Source organism: Mustela nivalis, assembly GCF_964662115.1.
Source record: "Mustela nivalis genome assembly, chromosome: 3".
NCBI lineage: Eukaryota > Metazoa > Chordata > Mammalia > Carnivora > Mustelidae > Mustela > Mustela nivalis.
Genome location: NC_139022.1, coordinates 44,181,267 through 44,194,626, shown reverse-complemented (window position 1 = coordinate 44,194,626; position 13,360 = coordinate 44,181,267). Strand labels below are relative to the sequence as shown.

The 13,360-nt window shown below is 44.5% G+C and overlaps 1 protein-coding gene across 5 annotated transcripts in view; it reads left to right on the top strand.

Moving 5' to 3' along the window:
* The first annotated feature begins 2,708 nt into the window (after window positions 1–2,708).
* Window positions 2,709–13,360, top strand: part of CEP120 (centrosomal protein 120) — an 82,380-nt gene continuing 71,728 nt past the window's right edge. Inside the window, exons 1-5 of one of the 5 annotated variants that reach the window (XM_082724882.1) lie at window positions 2,709–2,958; window positions 3,227–3,304; window positions 7,128–7,284; window positions 8,636–8,750; window positions 11,453–11,594. In XM_082724882.1, the coding sequence (XP_082581008.1) occupies window positions 3,256–3,304; window positions 7,128–7,284; window positions 8,636–8,750; window positions 11,453–11,594 (463 nt within the window). In that variant the 5' untranslated portion in view covers window positions 2,709–2,958; window positions 3,227–3,255. Of the gene's footprint in view, window positions 3,305–7,127; window positions 7,285–8,635; window positions 8,751–11,452; window positions 11,595–13,360 lie in introns of all 5 variants that reach the window. The other 4 variants (XM_082724883.1, XM_082724885.1, XM_082724884.1 and 1 more) reach the window with 4 other exon arrangements.

The window sequence follows — 13,360 nt, the reverse complement described above, 5'->3', positions numbered from 1 at the left end:
GTAAGGCTCTTCACTACTGGGCTACCCTGCCTCTCTTGCCATAGACATTAGTGACCCTTCTTCAGGGGAGTAAGGGCACCCAAATTCATTGCCAGGTTTAATGATATCAGATGCTGGGCTGGAAGTCAAGTCATGCGGATGCTGAGTGAGTAGAAGTTACTGCCTCCACTCTCCCTCCCTCTGCCTGAAGGGGAATGTCAGGGTCTGGAAGGTCAGGGTCTGGACCATGCTCTTAGACATCACAGGTGTTCAGTTACTGTGCTCATGTTGTTTGTCTGAAATTGTAATAAGTGCATGTGTGTGTGTGTGAGTGTGTATGTGCGTGTGTTTGTGTGGTGAGAAGGGGGAAGAAGAGGGAACCGACAGAGGCAGGGCTCCTGATCCTTCCTGTCTTGGGCCATAAATGTTGCTGGAAAGAGTCCAGATAAAAGGAACTGTATGAAAATTTTACTATGTGAAAGAGTTTCTTGGTTAATTTTAATGGTTTGTCAGAGTTTTCTTTTCTGATTTGAGATTATTTTCTGACATTCAGTGGTGGTTTACAATCTAGCTTTTCAGCCTGAAATATCCTAAAACAAAACAATGAGACATCTTGATGGCAATCTCCTAGTTCTTGTACATCTAGTAACTTAAGGTCTGTTACTGTTCATGTAAAAAGATAATAAATAAATGCCCTTTGTTACACTTAAGTCCGGAACTAAGAAATTATGTATACTACTGTTGTATAGCTGAAATTTAAGCTCAGAGGGCTAGTGACTTGCCTAAGGTCACCTAACATAAGATAGTAGATTTAGGTCCCAAACTCTGACTTCCAGAATCATTCTTTGCTTTGAAGATTGGTTCCTTTTGTCTAGGGTTTAAGCTAAATAGTGTTTACACCATAATAAGCTTGTATTTGGCTCACTGTTGTTGATCTGTTTGCTGATCTCAAGTATTGTCAATCTGGACTGGACATCTTCATTAGACTGCTCAACAGGTGAGGTGTTCAATAATAACATTGTTCTGGTATCAACAAAATTTAGACTGTGGTAAACTCCACAGGGTACATGACCAATTTCTTTAATGAAGAGTTTCGAGGGAGAAAAAAATGGGAGTACCTCTACATGAATAGACACAAAAGACAGATCAACCAAATACACTGTGTTTTGGAACCTCTTCGAATCCTGATTTGAACGAAGCAACTGAAAAGTAATTATTAGATCATCAGGGAAATTTGAAGAGTGTGCACTTAAAGGTTTTAAGGAATTTTTTTTTTAAGTATTAGATTTTTTAAAAAAAGATTTTATTTATTTATTTCACAGACAGAGATCACAAGTAGACAGAGAGGCAGGCAAAGAGAGAGAGGAGGAAGCAGGCTCCCCTCTGAGCAGAGAGCCCTATGCGGGGCTCCATCCTAGTACCCTGAGGTCATGACCCCAGCTGAAGGCAGAGGCTTTAATCCACTGAGCCACTCAGGCGCCCCTAAGGAATTGTTTTTTAAATTTTTTATGCAATTGAGGTTGAGGAGGATATACTATGTTTAAGAGTTACGTATTTATATATTTATTTATTTAAAAGACTTTATTTATTCATTTGACAGAGAGATCACAAGTAGGCAGAGAGGGGGAAGCAGGCTCCCCACTGAGCAGAGAGCCTGATGCCGGTTCCATCCCAGGACCCTGAGATCATGACCCGAGCAGAAGGCAGAGGCTTTAACCCAACTGAGCCACCCAGGCGCCCATAGAGGTACATATTTAAAGAGATGAGTTGATACAATGTTAAGGATTTCCTCCAAATTCACAGAACAGATGAAGATGGGTCTTCAATCATAATCGTTGAAGCCATGTTTTGGGTCTTTGCTGGTTCACTGTATCATTCTATCTACTTTTGAATCTGTTTGACATCTTACACAAAAGAATGCATTGTTCGACGATGAACCCAAAGTAGATCATTACTTCGGTTTTATATTGCATAATGCCTCATTTCAGGGAGCTCGGAAGGGGACGGAAGGGGTCTTCTTCGAAGTCGTCTAACCCAAAGTGCATATTCTTCTCCTCTCCTTTTAGGCCCACCCAATGGCGGTGGGATGGGGATTGTTTTTTTCCTCTTTACTCACCCCCTCCACCCCACACCAGGTTCAGTTTCAAGCTTATAACCTCCAGAGGATTCCTAATCGGTCGAAAAATAAAGCCCGAAGGTTGCGGGGCGGGGCGGGGCGAGGGGGGATATGCTTTGTTTAATTTGGGTCTAGATTGTGCTAATTAGTTACCCTCTCGTCAGGGGGCCGTAGAACCTATACTTTTAATTTCCCTGCCCACGTGACAATGTTTTTGTTTCAGGGTAATTTCTCAAGTTCAGGAAATTCTCGGCGAGTTTACGTCACCGCCAGCAGTTACAGTAATTACCGTATTGACGCTACTTGTTTTCCAAAACGTGAACGTTTGCGGGGCGGTGCGCGTCCTACTTAGGGATTTTTCAGTTCAGACTTAATTTTAAGCAGTCGTGACGCTGGGGGATCTGAACGGAGGGGGTGTGTGCGTGTGTCTGTGTGTGTGCCCGCGAGAGTTCTCCATCTCCACTGCTGTATTTCCCAGGTTGCGTCTGGGGGTGAAAAAACCGAGAATACACCACATCCACGCTCCTCGTAGGCGCCCTGCAGGAAGCGTCGGCTGCAGTAGTGCGCCTGCGCAGTCGTGTCCCGCCAACGCTCCCGCCTTCCCCCGTCCCGCTAGCAGGGGGCGCTGTGAGGCAATGGCCGCGTCTTCTCCCTAGGGCTCTGGAACATAGCATAAAAGGGCAGGAGGCGAAGCGAAAGGAGGGGCGTTCTATCCGCCACTGCCCTGGTCTCTATCACCCTTTGTCCTCCAGCTTTCCCCCGGCGCTGAGCCTGCGAGCCTGGTTGCTAGGCGGAAGCGAGGCGCGGCGGATGCCGCGGCGGCTGCCCGGGCGTTTGAAAAGCTGCAACGCAGGCGGCAAAAGGTTTTCCGGCGGCGGGTTCGCCTCTCTCTGCGGACGGGCCGGGCGGCCGAGCAACCTTTGCCTTTGCTTTCAGTCGGGGCAGGGCGAGGGCTGGGCTGGCGGCCCGGGGCCGGGTTGCCCGGCGCGCTGCAGGCGGCTGCAGGCCCGGGCCGCGGAGCGGGGTCCCGAGGTCGGGAGCCCCGGGGCGGGCGGTGGGAGCCCCGCCGGGAGCCCTGCTGGTGGTCGCGGGCCTGCCGCGTCTCACCCGGGTCCTTCTTCCCCCAAGCAGACCCCGCCTGCGGGCCGCGCAGCGCGACCATGGTCTCCAAGTCCGACCAACTGCTCATCGTCGTGTCCATCCTAGAAGGTGAGCGGCGCGGGGCTGGCGTCTGCAGCTGTTGCTTGCTGAGCTGTGACCGTGGCGTCTGCAGCTGCTGCTTGCTGCGCTGTGACCGTGGCGTGCGACCCAGGCTTGGTTAGCCTTAAGAATCGCTGCTTTCGCGCTCCCCCGGCCCCCGCCGCCCCCGGACATGTGCATAGATGGAGCTAGTCAGGTCTGTGAGGCGATTGATTTTAAAAACCAACCCAAGGGAGCGCGAGAGCTATTAGGGATACGTGGTATTTAGCGTGAGGAGCCGGAGCCCCCAGAGAATGTAGGAAAAACGATTTCCATCCGAGGCAGCTTGTCGATGACTTTTATATGTGAGCGGAGTGTGCCTGCAAAGCACGTTCTGTTCAGCGGCCTCCCGGTGACCCCACTGGTGAGAACTTGGCTTCGGGTCGCGGGGCAGATTTCCTGCGGTCTGAAGTACCGCGGGCGGGAGGCCGTTCCCTTTTTACGAGTCTTGGTACGGGACTTAGAAGACTGGAGTTGTCAAGACGGTCCACCGGACGTGCCTTGCTTGAAGTGCGGTTGGTTGGATCAGGGGCATTTGTTCATTGGAGGCCTCCTGAGTGTCAGGCCCCGCGCTGGGAATGGAAGGAAGCAAGATCCCTAGCCCTAAAAACTCAGGGGAGAGCATGGGGAAAGGTGGGTGATTCCTCAGGGCGTGGAAGAAGGAAAGACCAGCTCTGGGGACTGGTTTCCCAGCGAAGGTGACATTGATTTGGGTCTTAAACGGATGATGAGGTCTGCCTCAAGGAAAAAAAAAAAAAAAAAGGAAGGGAGGGCTTTCCATACGAAGAGAAGAGCAAGGAGCACTTAAAGGTATGGAAAAGCAAGGCATATTCTGCAAGTGCTTAAATTTCCTGTGGTTGGGGAGTAGGTAGCAGAAAGAGGGGAGGCATAGGATTTGGGAGGGAGAGTGAGGACAAGTTAGGAGTATTGTGACAACAGTCGCCTTGAGTGGGCCAGAGCAATGGCTGGTGGTTTTGGTTTTTTTTTTTTTTTTTTTTTTTAAAAACCCACCAGTGGAGGTACCACTGTTGCGGGGGATGAGAGGGAATGAGTTATAATAAGTTGTGGGACAGAAGGCTGACCAGAGACTGTAAAGTGCTGGTGCATTTTTCACTGTTCCATTACTCATTGTTAAAAGACAGAGAATTGAATCCCCCTTGTAATTTGGTTAATAAAAGCTTTTGGACCTGGTTCTTGCGCCCTGTAGCATGGCAGCAAACCAAACATAAAAGGCAAAAAGAAAGGGCACTCTTGTCGTTTCCAACTTGCAGGCTTTTGTCTTCTTGGGGAGATCAGATTGATCTGCAGGGCACCTTATGTTGGGATGCTTTCTAATATGAAAAATACTGGATGTGGGCCGTAAATATAGGTTTTGGGGGGTGAGTGGGGATGACGGCTTCAGCACTGAGAGCGGTAAGTAAGGGTGGAAGAAAGTCCTTGCTGGTGGTTAGATAACCCAGGCCAATGATGGAGCAAGTGTGGTGGATAGAATGGTGGAGAGGCCTTCAGGATGCCCAGGGTCAAGGGAGGTGAACACTGAGGAATATTCTGGTAAAATAAGCTTGCGTAATTGGAGTGAATAGACCTTGGAGGATTTTGAAAGCCAAGGAGTTTAGATGGAATGTTCTAAAAAAGAGAGAGCCTGCCCATATTCCTAAGCAGGAGAGCGTGATTTGCAAATTTTGCAGGGACTGTGCAGGGAAGGGAACCTGGCTTTAGGGAAGTCAGTTAGGTGTTGCCACAAATATGGCTGACCCTGGAGGGTGGGCCTCCCTGCAGACTGTCTCCTTTTGTTTGTCTTTCCATGCATCGTCTCCGTGTTGTTGCCTCAAGCCCAGAACCTGAGAGTCCTCAACTACCTGGGTTCCTTCTCCATCTGCACCTTCCAAATGGTCCCCGAGTTTTGTTGGCTTTATTTTTAGAATAATACTAGGGGTTTCATGTAAACGTCTGAATGAAAATTTCTCCACTTTGAGCATCCTGTTTTGAGGCTCTAGTAGTTACCTTTTCAGTAGTCTGTTTGGTGAATGGTATTTTTTTTTCCCCTTTTCAGAGAATCTCTGTTGCTCACATTACTCTCTAGGGTGATTTTTTGAAATGCAAATCTAATTGTCTTAAAATCCTTCAGTGTCCTAAAGGATAATGTCTGTACTTTTTAGAACAGGATTCATGGCCTTTTATGACACACTGCTTGCCTGCCTTTCAGTTTGCTCTCCTCTCCTGCCCTGTTCCCAGCTTTTCAGTTATAGTGAGCTACCTGCAGTTTCTTGACTGCACCTCTGGAAATGCCCTATATTCAAAAGAAAATTACCATGAGCAAAACTGGGGCTATATAGTGGATGCTAAGAATGAAAAAGACAAGGTTTCTGTTCTCTAAGTATTGTCTTTGGAAGGAGGCAGGCACCGGTTCCTTCTAGTACATATTCTTTTGTCAGGCCAGTTGGAGCTTATAGTTAGGGTAGAGGGACTGAAAATAAAGGTTTTTTGTTGTTGTTGTTTTGTTTCTCTTTTTTGTTTTTTTTATTTTTAAAATATTTTATTTGTTTATTTGACAGAGATCCTAAGTAGGCAGAGAGAGAGGAAGGGAAGCAGGCTCCCCGCTGAGCAGAGAGCCCGATGCAGGACTCTATCTCAGGACCCTGGGATCATGACCTGAGCCAAAGGCAGAGACTTTAACCCACCGAGCCACCCAGGCGTCCCTATCTTTGTTTTTGATACCGATGGATTTCATTTGGGGAAGCTGGTGATCTTTTAGAGCAGCTCAAAATGATGTCCAGAGAGAGGCCTCTGTGATAGCTGGTTGAGAGAGCCATGTGCTATGTGGTAGGACTGCTAAGCGGGGAGTTTCCAATGAGAGCTTCAGGTGGAAGGTCACAGGATGGCAATCAAGATCTCTCGGAGCCCTTGCATACGACGTAGTTTGTGCCCGGGTGAGTAGCAGCTGGGATGCATTTATTTAATAGGCGTCAGTGCTCGTCTCACCGAAGTGCCCCTCACCAAACTTTTGAACAGGTGGACGATAAGATTCTTGTGCTTTAGTTCTTCAGCTTCCTGTTTGCAGTGTCTTCAGTTTGTCTCTCTCCACTAGACCCTCAATTCCTTGAGGGTGAGTATCGTTTCACTCTTTTTGCTGGACGTGCTGGGCCTTCAGTAACCGGTGAAAGAACAGAGTCCGGCAGTACCAAATTCGATAATTTACAAAATTGTCTTTGAGATTTGAATGAATGAATGAATACATGTGACTGCTTTTCTCTGGCTGATTGGCTGAGTATTCTCAACCAGGTTAAGAGGTAAATTAACATGAAGGTTGATGGGTGATTGCTTATTTGATTATTTCCTGACTCTCTGGATGACTTCACTCTTCTATATTAACAGCCGGTATAGTAATATCTAAAATTGGTGGCATCACATTTTTAATTGTTTAATTCTAAATGTCACTGAAATCATTGCTGCTCCACGGGTGAACCAAGGACAACAGCATTGACATCACATGGAAAATGCAGCCTCTCAGGCCCATCCTAGACCTAGTGAACCAGAATCTATATTTTAATAGGGTCTTCAGATGATTCATGCATGTTAACCTTTGAGAAGCACTAATTTACAACTTGTAGTCTTCAGTTCGATCCCTTTCTTAAGGATCATGAATTTGTACGTCTGAGTACGTGTTAGTAGGTAGGTAGTGGAATATGTTAAGTCAGCCTGATGCATATGAGTTTTTAAAACCATGTGCTAAAAGATGATGTTTGATTTTTTTTGTATGCTCTTAATTCACCTGTGTGGTCTTTTATTCCAGGTCGCCATTTCCCCAAGCGTCCAAAGCATCTGCTTGTAGTGGAGGCAAAGTTTGATGGAGAACAGTTGGCTACTGACCCTGTGGAGCACACTGACCAGCCAGAATTTGCTACCGAGTTAGCCTGGGAGATCGACAGGAAAGCCCTCCATCAGCACAGGTGACTCTTACTGTCCGTTCCTTCTGCTCTGTTTCTCTGGGCTCCTAGAGGTGAATAAATTTTTATCTTACTATAGTAACAATAATAATAATGTTTAGTGCTTTTGTCACGTGCCAGGAGATTTTTCAGAGTACTTGGCCATAATAATTCACTTGAGCATCGGAACAACCTATGAAGCGGGTGTTAGGATTTCCCCCCAGTTCAGGTGAGAAAACTGAGGCCCAAGAAGCGAAGTCACTTGTCAGCTGGATAGCACTAGAGCCCAGCCACTTGAGCTCTGGAGGGTACCTTACTAACCTCTGCAACTGCCCCCTGCAACTACCCCCTGATTTCTGAGAGAATAGATACTCTAGAAGAGAAGTAACTATTCTAGAAGGGCTTTGATGATGCTTACCCAGTATTAAATAAGGGTTGGAATTCCTTGTAATTTCTGTCACTTCATTTATTATACACTTGACCTGGTTTGCTAACGATTTATAGAGATATGTATGTAGTAATTACAGAAGAGACCCCCTTCTACTTAGTTTTATACTTGATTTTATTTATTGATTTATTTTTATACTTGATTTTAGACATAAAAACACTTGGTATCAGTACATAAAACAGGCTTAAAGTTAGAATGTCTTATTTCATGGACCCAGATGATTAGAAACAGGCAAGAGGACAGATACTTGTATTTTAAAAGGCATGGAAAATATTTTTTGTTGTTGTTTTTGTTTTTCTGGGAAACACAAAATCATTCATTGCTGTGACTTAGGACTAGAGCAAATAAAATTGCAGAGTTAAAAAATGAATGTCAGAAGAAATTTGTTTTTTCCTATGGCTAAATGAGCCCATGGATTTATTTGGGGCATGTGGAAGGGTAATCAGTTCTTAGAGAAGATCCGAATTGTGTTTTTAATGACTTCTGGAGTGATTTTTATGGCAGTTAATTCCTAAGGTTGTTTCATTATTTTAGTCAAAAAAGAGCTTTAGGCCCATACATATATTTGTAGTTTTATGTGTGTATGTGACAGTAAAAGGAAAATATTTTGAAATCAGTCTTGAGGAGTCATGGTAGTTTTCACTTGAAAAGAGTTCTGCATATTACAGAAGCTTGAAAAACACTGTCCTAGACCATCTCCAATGAGGAGACCAAGATTTTTGACGTGGTTTTGAATATTACTTGGTATAAAGATAAATAGGCTTAATTAATCATTGATGTCAGTTGAATTTTTCAGAAAATACAGTGTTATTCAACAAAATTATAATATACTTTATAGTAGTGACCAGCTTTTTCAAAGCTAACAGAACATCATTTCAGAATTAAGCGGGAGCTACGTTATTTCTAATGTAAGTTGTTACCTTACAGGTTGCAGCGTACTCCTATCAAACTACAGTGTTTTGCCTTGAATCCTGTATCTTCAGCCAAGGAGACTATAGGTTACATTGTTCTAGACTTAAGGACTGCTCAAGAAACAAAGCAGGTAGTAGCCTTGGATGTTTTCTTACCGATTCTGTTAGTTGACGATTTTTAGTAGATACCAGATTGCTGAAAAGGTGGTGGAATAATGGACCTGAACGGTCAGGGAAAGGAGGGGGTTGGAGTCAGTAGAGCACTTCTTAGGTTTTGGGCCTTTCTTTGACCTAGAACTGTCTTTCTCAAAGAATGTTCTTTCTGAGCTAGAACGTTTGGTCATGTTGCTGTTACCTGGAGCTCAGCGCTCAGTTACCTGCCAAGCTCTGCTTTTAGTGGTAAGCCTCCTGTAGTGGTGCTCCCTTCAGTGAGTGCTCTCTATTCCTATTCCAGGCGTGCAGCCTAGAAGGCCAGGAGTCTTCTCCACGCCCCCTCTTCAACCTCCGTAGCCCTTTCCATTGGGTTTCAGGCCTCCAGCCCCACTTCCTGATCCAGCTGTTCTCCATTCTCACCATGGCCCTTGCGGCCGAAGCCACCGTGCTTTTCTAACGTGGCTGTGGTGGTAGCCTTCTGATCGTGTTCTCTGGGTCCTGCTCCTTGTGTTCCTCCTGGAGCTGTCAGAGCACGTGAAGTGCTCTCAGATGACTGAAACAGCCGTCTCCCCACACCACCCTGCCTTCACTTGCCCGCCCCGCCCCGAAAAAGAATTCAGGATCTTGATTCCTAGCTCAGTGCTTTCTGTTACTGAAAATGTCTCTTCCATCTTCTTAAAATCTCTTACGTCACTGACTTGGGAAGTACTTCCTTTCAGCTTTTGTTGGATAACCTTTTTCACAACTCTCTTAAGAAGGTAAATACACACACATTTGTCTTTTGAAATCCTTTATTCTTTTTTTTTTAAGATTTTATTTATTTATTTGGCAGACAGAGATCACAAGTAGGCAGAGAGGCAGGCAGAGAGAGAGAGGAGGAAGCAGGCTCCCTGCTGAGCAGAGGGCCCGATGCGGAGCTCAATCCCAGGACCCTGGGATCAGGACCTGAGTCGAAGGCAGAGGCTTTAACCCACTGAGACACCCAGGCGCCCCAAAGACCTTTATTCTTGACTAGAATCCTAAATTAGGATTCTGTGAAGAAAATGGATCTGTTACCAACATTTTTGCTGCGGTAGCCATGATATTTACAAATGGGCCAGTTAGCTTAGCCCGAATTTGGAATCCTTGAGAAGAAACTGAAATTTTAAAATGTTTTAAAAAAGAATGTCTTGGGCGCCTGGGTGGCTCAGTTGGTTTAGCGACTGCCTTGGGCTCAGGTCATGATCCCGGACTTCCAGGATTGAGTCCCGCATCGGGCTCCCAGCTCCTTGGGGAGTCCCTTCTCCCTCTGCCCTTCTTCTCTCTCATGCTCTCTCTCACTCATTCTCTCTCAAATAAATAAATAAAATCTTAAAAAATAAAAAGAATCTGTCTCTTCTTTCTCTTTGGATACTCCTCCTCAGTTCTCTGCACCCACTTCTGAAAAAAGTTTTCTCTCTCTAGTCTTAGCCCTGCAACCATGATTGTGCCCCTGATATTTTACTTAACTAGCTTTACTACTTGATCTAGACACTGGTGCAGTGACTTTGGTTACAGAGAAAGTGAATTCTCTTAGGGGGAGGATACCTGAGAGGAGGTCATGTCCGTAAATGCTCTTGGCATTCTCTTCTCCCCCACCCCGGCCCCACTCCTGGTACTATAGGACACTTTGTCCTCCTAGTGGTTTTTTATCTCTATCATTGTTAAGGAGAAATGTTTCAGAATTAAGAGTTTTAGGAAACTCGGATGTTGTCTTGCTTATTCTCTCCTGTTTATTAGCAGAAATATTTGAATTGGTGAGTAGAATATATGAAGTTCAAAATAAATTGTCCATAAATGAACATCAACACAGAAAAACCCAGATTTGTTATTCTAAGTTATGTAACAGAAAAATAGGTTATAAATTTTGAGTTGCTGAAATGCTTTCCTCAGGCTCATACTTAAAATGATAAAATATCCATCATAAAAAATACAGCACAAGACTCTTGAGTTTTTTGCTTTTACCTTGGGTGTGGATTTTTTAAAAGTCTGTGGCCTAGTTCTCTTTTACGTATCACATGTAACTTGATACACAACAGCAGCTTTTGCTTTTGATCTGTAAAAGCACCTGCTTCTATGGCTTTATGTAACAGTGGTCAAAGTAGGAGCGTCTTTCCGTGAACGACGGTGGTGCTCCTGCAGGAATAAAACAGGAGGTCCTGGGCCGTGATGGCGCTGGCTGACTTGAGTTATAGACTGCTCACCAGTACTAGAATAATCAAGGATCCTTGATTCTGTGAGAAAGCCTTTGTGTTTCCATCAAGTGCATGGTTTGTAACCCAGCCCTCTGCCTGAGGTCTCTGCTTTAGTATTTTGTTAGTGTTTTTTTGTTACCACTAGCTTTCCTTTTGCCTCATTTGATACATGCCGAACAAAGCAGAGATGGGATCAGGCAGCAGAGGTATGCCAGAGAAAATGAAAAATGAGGGTTTAGGGAAATGGAAAATTGGTAGTAGAAACTACTTATTTTTTTTTCCAAGAGGAAGTTCAGTTAGCTTCCCAAGCAGGATTAAAGTCTTTGGAGGAAAATGAAAAATATTTTAAAAGAGGAGAAAGTACTGAGGAAGGACAGGGGATATATTAGGAACCTAATAGAATGCTGCCCACTCTCGTTGATTGCCTATTAATGATTAAAGTGGTTTTGTTTTGTTTTACTCTCCAGGCTCCCAAATGGTACCAGTTGTTGAGCAATAAATACACCAAGTTCAAGACTGAGATACAGATAGGCATTGCTTTGGAAACAGATACAAAGGCCCCAGTGGATAGTTTTAAAGCCAAAGGAGCCCCCCCTCGAGATGGAAAAGGTTTGTGCATCATCTCTACAGTCATTCTCCAAAAAGTTGTAACTGGGGACTGGGACTTGAGGAATGGTGAGTGGCTGAGTGGCTTGATAGGAAAACACACTCGGGAGTGGACTGATTTTACTGTAGTGCATCACACACGTTTTGAGATTGTTAAACATGCAACCCTTGCTGCTCCAAGCTCTTGTTTACAAAACCAAGGAATAGAATGAGAGTTTCTTTTATGTGGTATATAACAGAAGAAAGCAGAATTTTGTTTTCTTAAAAATCGATAGGAAAATTTTTTCCTAGGATGAGTGCAGGAAAGCCAAAAACACACACTATTCTCTTTTCCCTCACCTATTAACAGCACCTTCATATTTTTTTTAACTAAATAAACTCTATCTTATAGAGCATTTTGAGGTTCACAGCAGATTGAGTGTAAATTCAGAGTGTTGCCGCATTCCCCGATCTCCCTGTCACGCAGCCCCCCACTGTCACCATCCCTTACCAGAGGGAAACACTTGGTAAAATCGATGAACTGACATTAACAGTCACCCAAAGTCCATAGTTGATACTAGGATTTACTTACGGTGTTTGTATTACAGTTTATGAGTTTAGACAAATGTGTAATGACACCCATCTGCAATTGTAGTATCCAACAGAAGACTTTCACTGCTCTGAAAATTGTCTGCTCTGCTTCTCCCTCCTGCCAAACTGGCAAACACTGTTGTGTTGTTTTGTTTAATTGTAGGATAGTTGACATAAATGTCCTATTAGTTTCAAGTGTACAATACAGTGGTTTGACAATTCTGTTCCTTACACGGTGCTCATAAGTGTAGATACCCTCTGTCGCCATACAAGCCCATTACAATCCCATCACTGTATTCCCTGTGCTGTACCTTTTGTCCCCATGACTGACTCGTGCCATAACTGGAAGCCTCTACCTCCCACTCTCCTTTATGCAGTTTGCCCTCCCCCTCGCCCTGGCAGCCATCAGTTTGTTCTCTGTGTATTTATAGATGTGATTCTGCTAGGAATATATTTTGCATTATCTGCTGACAAAGATGGTTTTATGTCTGTACTCCCACTCAGCATGCCTTTGTTTCCTTTGTTTATCTTAACCTTATTAGCCGGGACTTGCAGTATGATGCGAAGAAACACTGAGGAAAGGGGATATCCTTACCTTGTTCCTGTAGGTTTTTTGTGGCCATTTTTCATCAAGTTGAGGAAGTTCCTCTCTATTTGTAGTTTCCTTAGGGTGTTTTATCAGTACTGAGTGTTGGATTTTGTCACGTGCTCTTTCTGCATCTTTTGATGCCATCCTATGCTTTCTTTAGCCTGGTGATGTGAGGGATCAGAGTAACAGATTTTCCAGTGTTGAACTAGCTTCGCATATCTGAGCAAAATTGCATTGGGTTGCGGTTCACATTTTTTTCTTTTTTTTTTTTTTTAAATTAACATATAATGTATTATTTGCCCCAGGGTACACGTCTGTGAATCATCAGGCTTATACATTTCACAGCACTCACCATAGCATATGCCCTCCCGAATGACCATAACCCCACCACCCTATCCTACCCCCACCCCCCAGCAACCCTCAGTTTGTTTTGTGAGATTAAGAGTCTCTTATGGTTTGTCTCCCTCATGATCCCATCTTGTTTCATTTTTTCCTTCCCTATCCCCCACAAGCCCCCACCCTGCCTCTCAAATTCTTCGTATCAGAGAGATCATATGGTAATTAACTTTCTCAGATTGACTTATTTTGTTCAGCATAATACCTTCTAGTT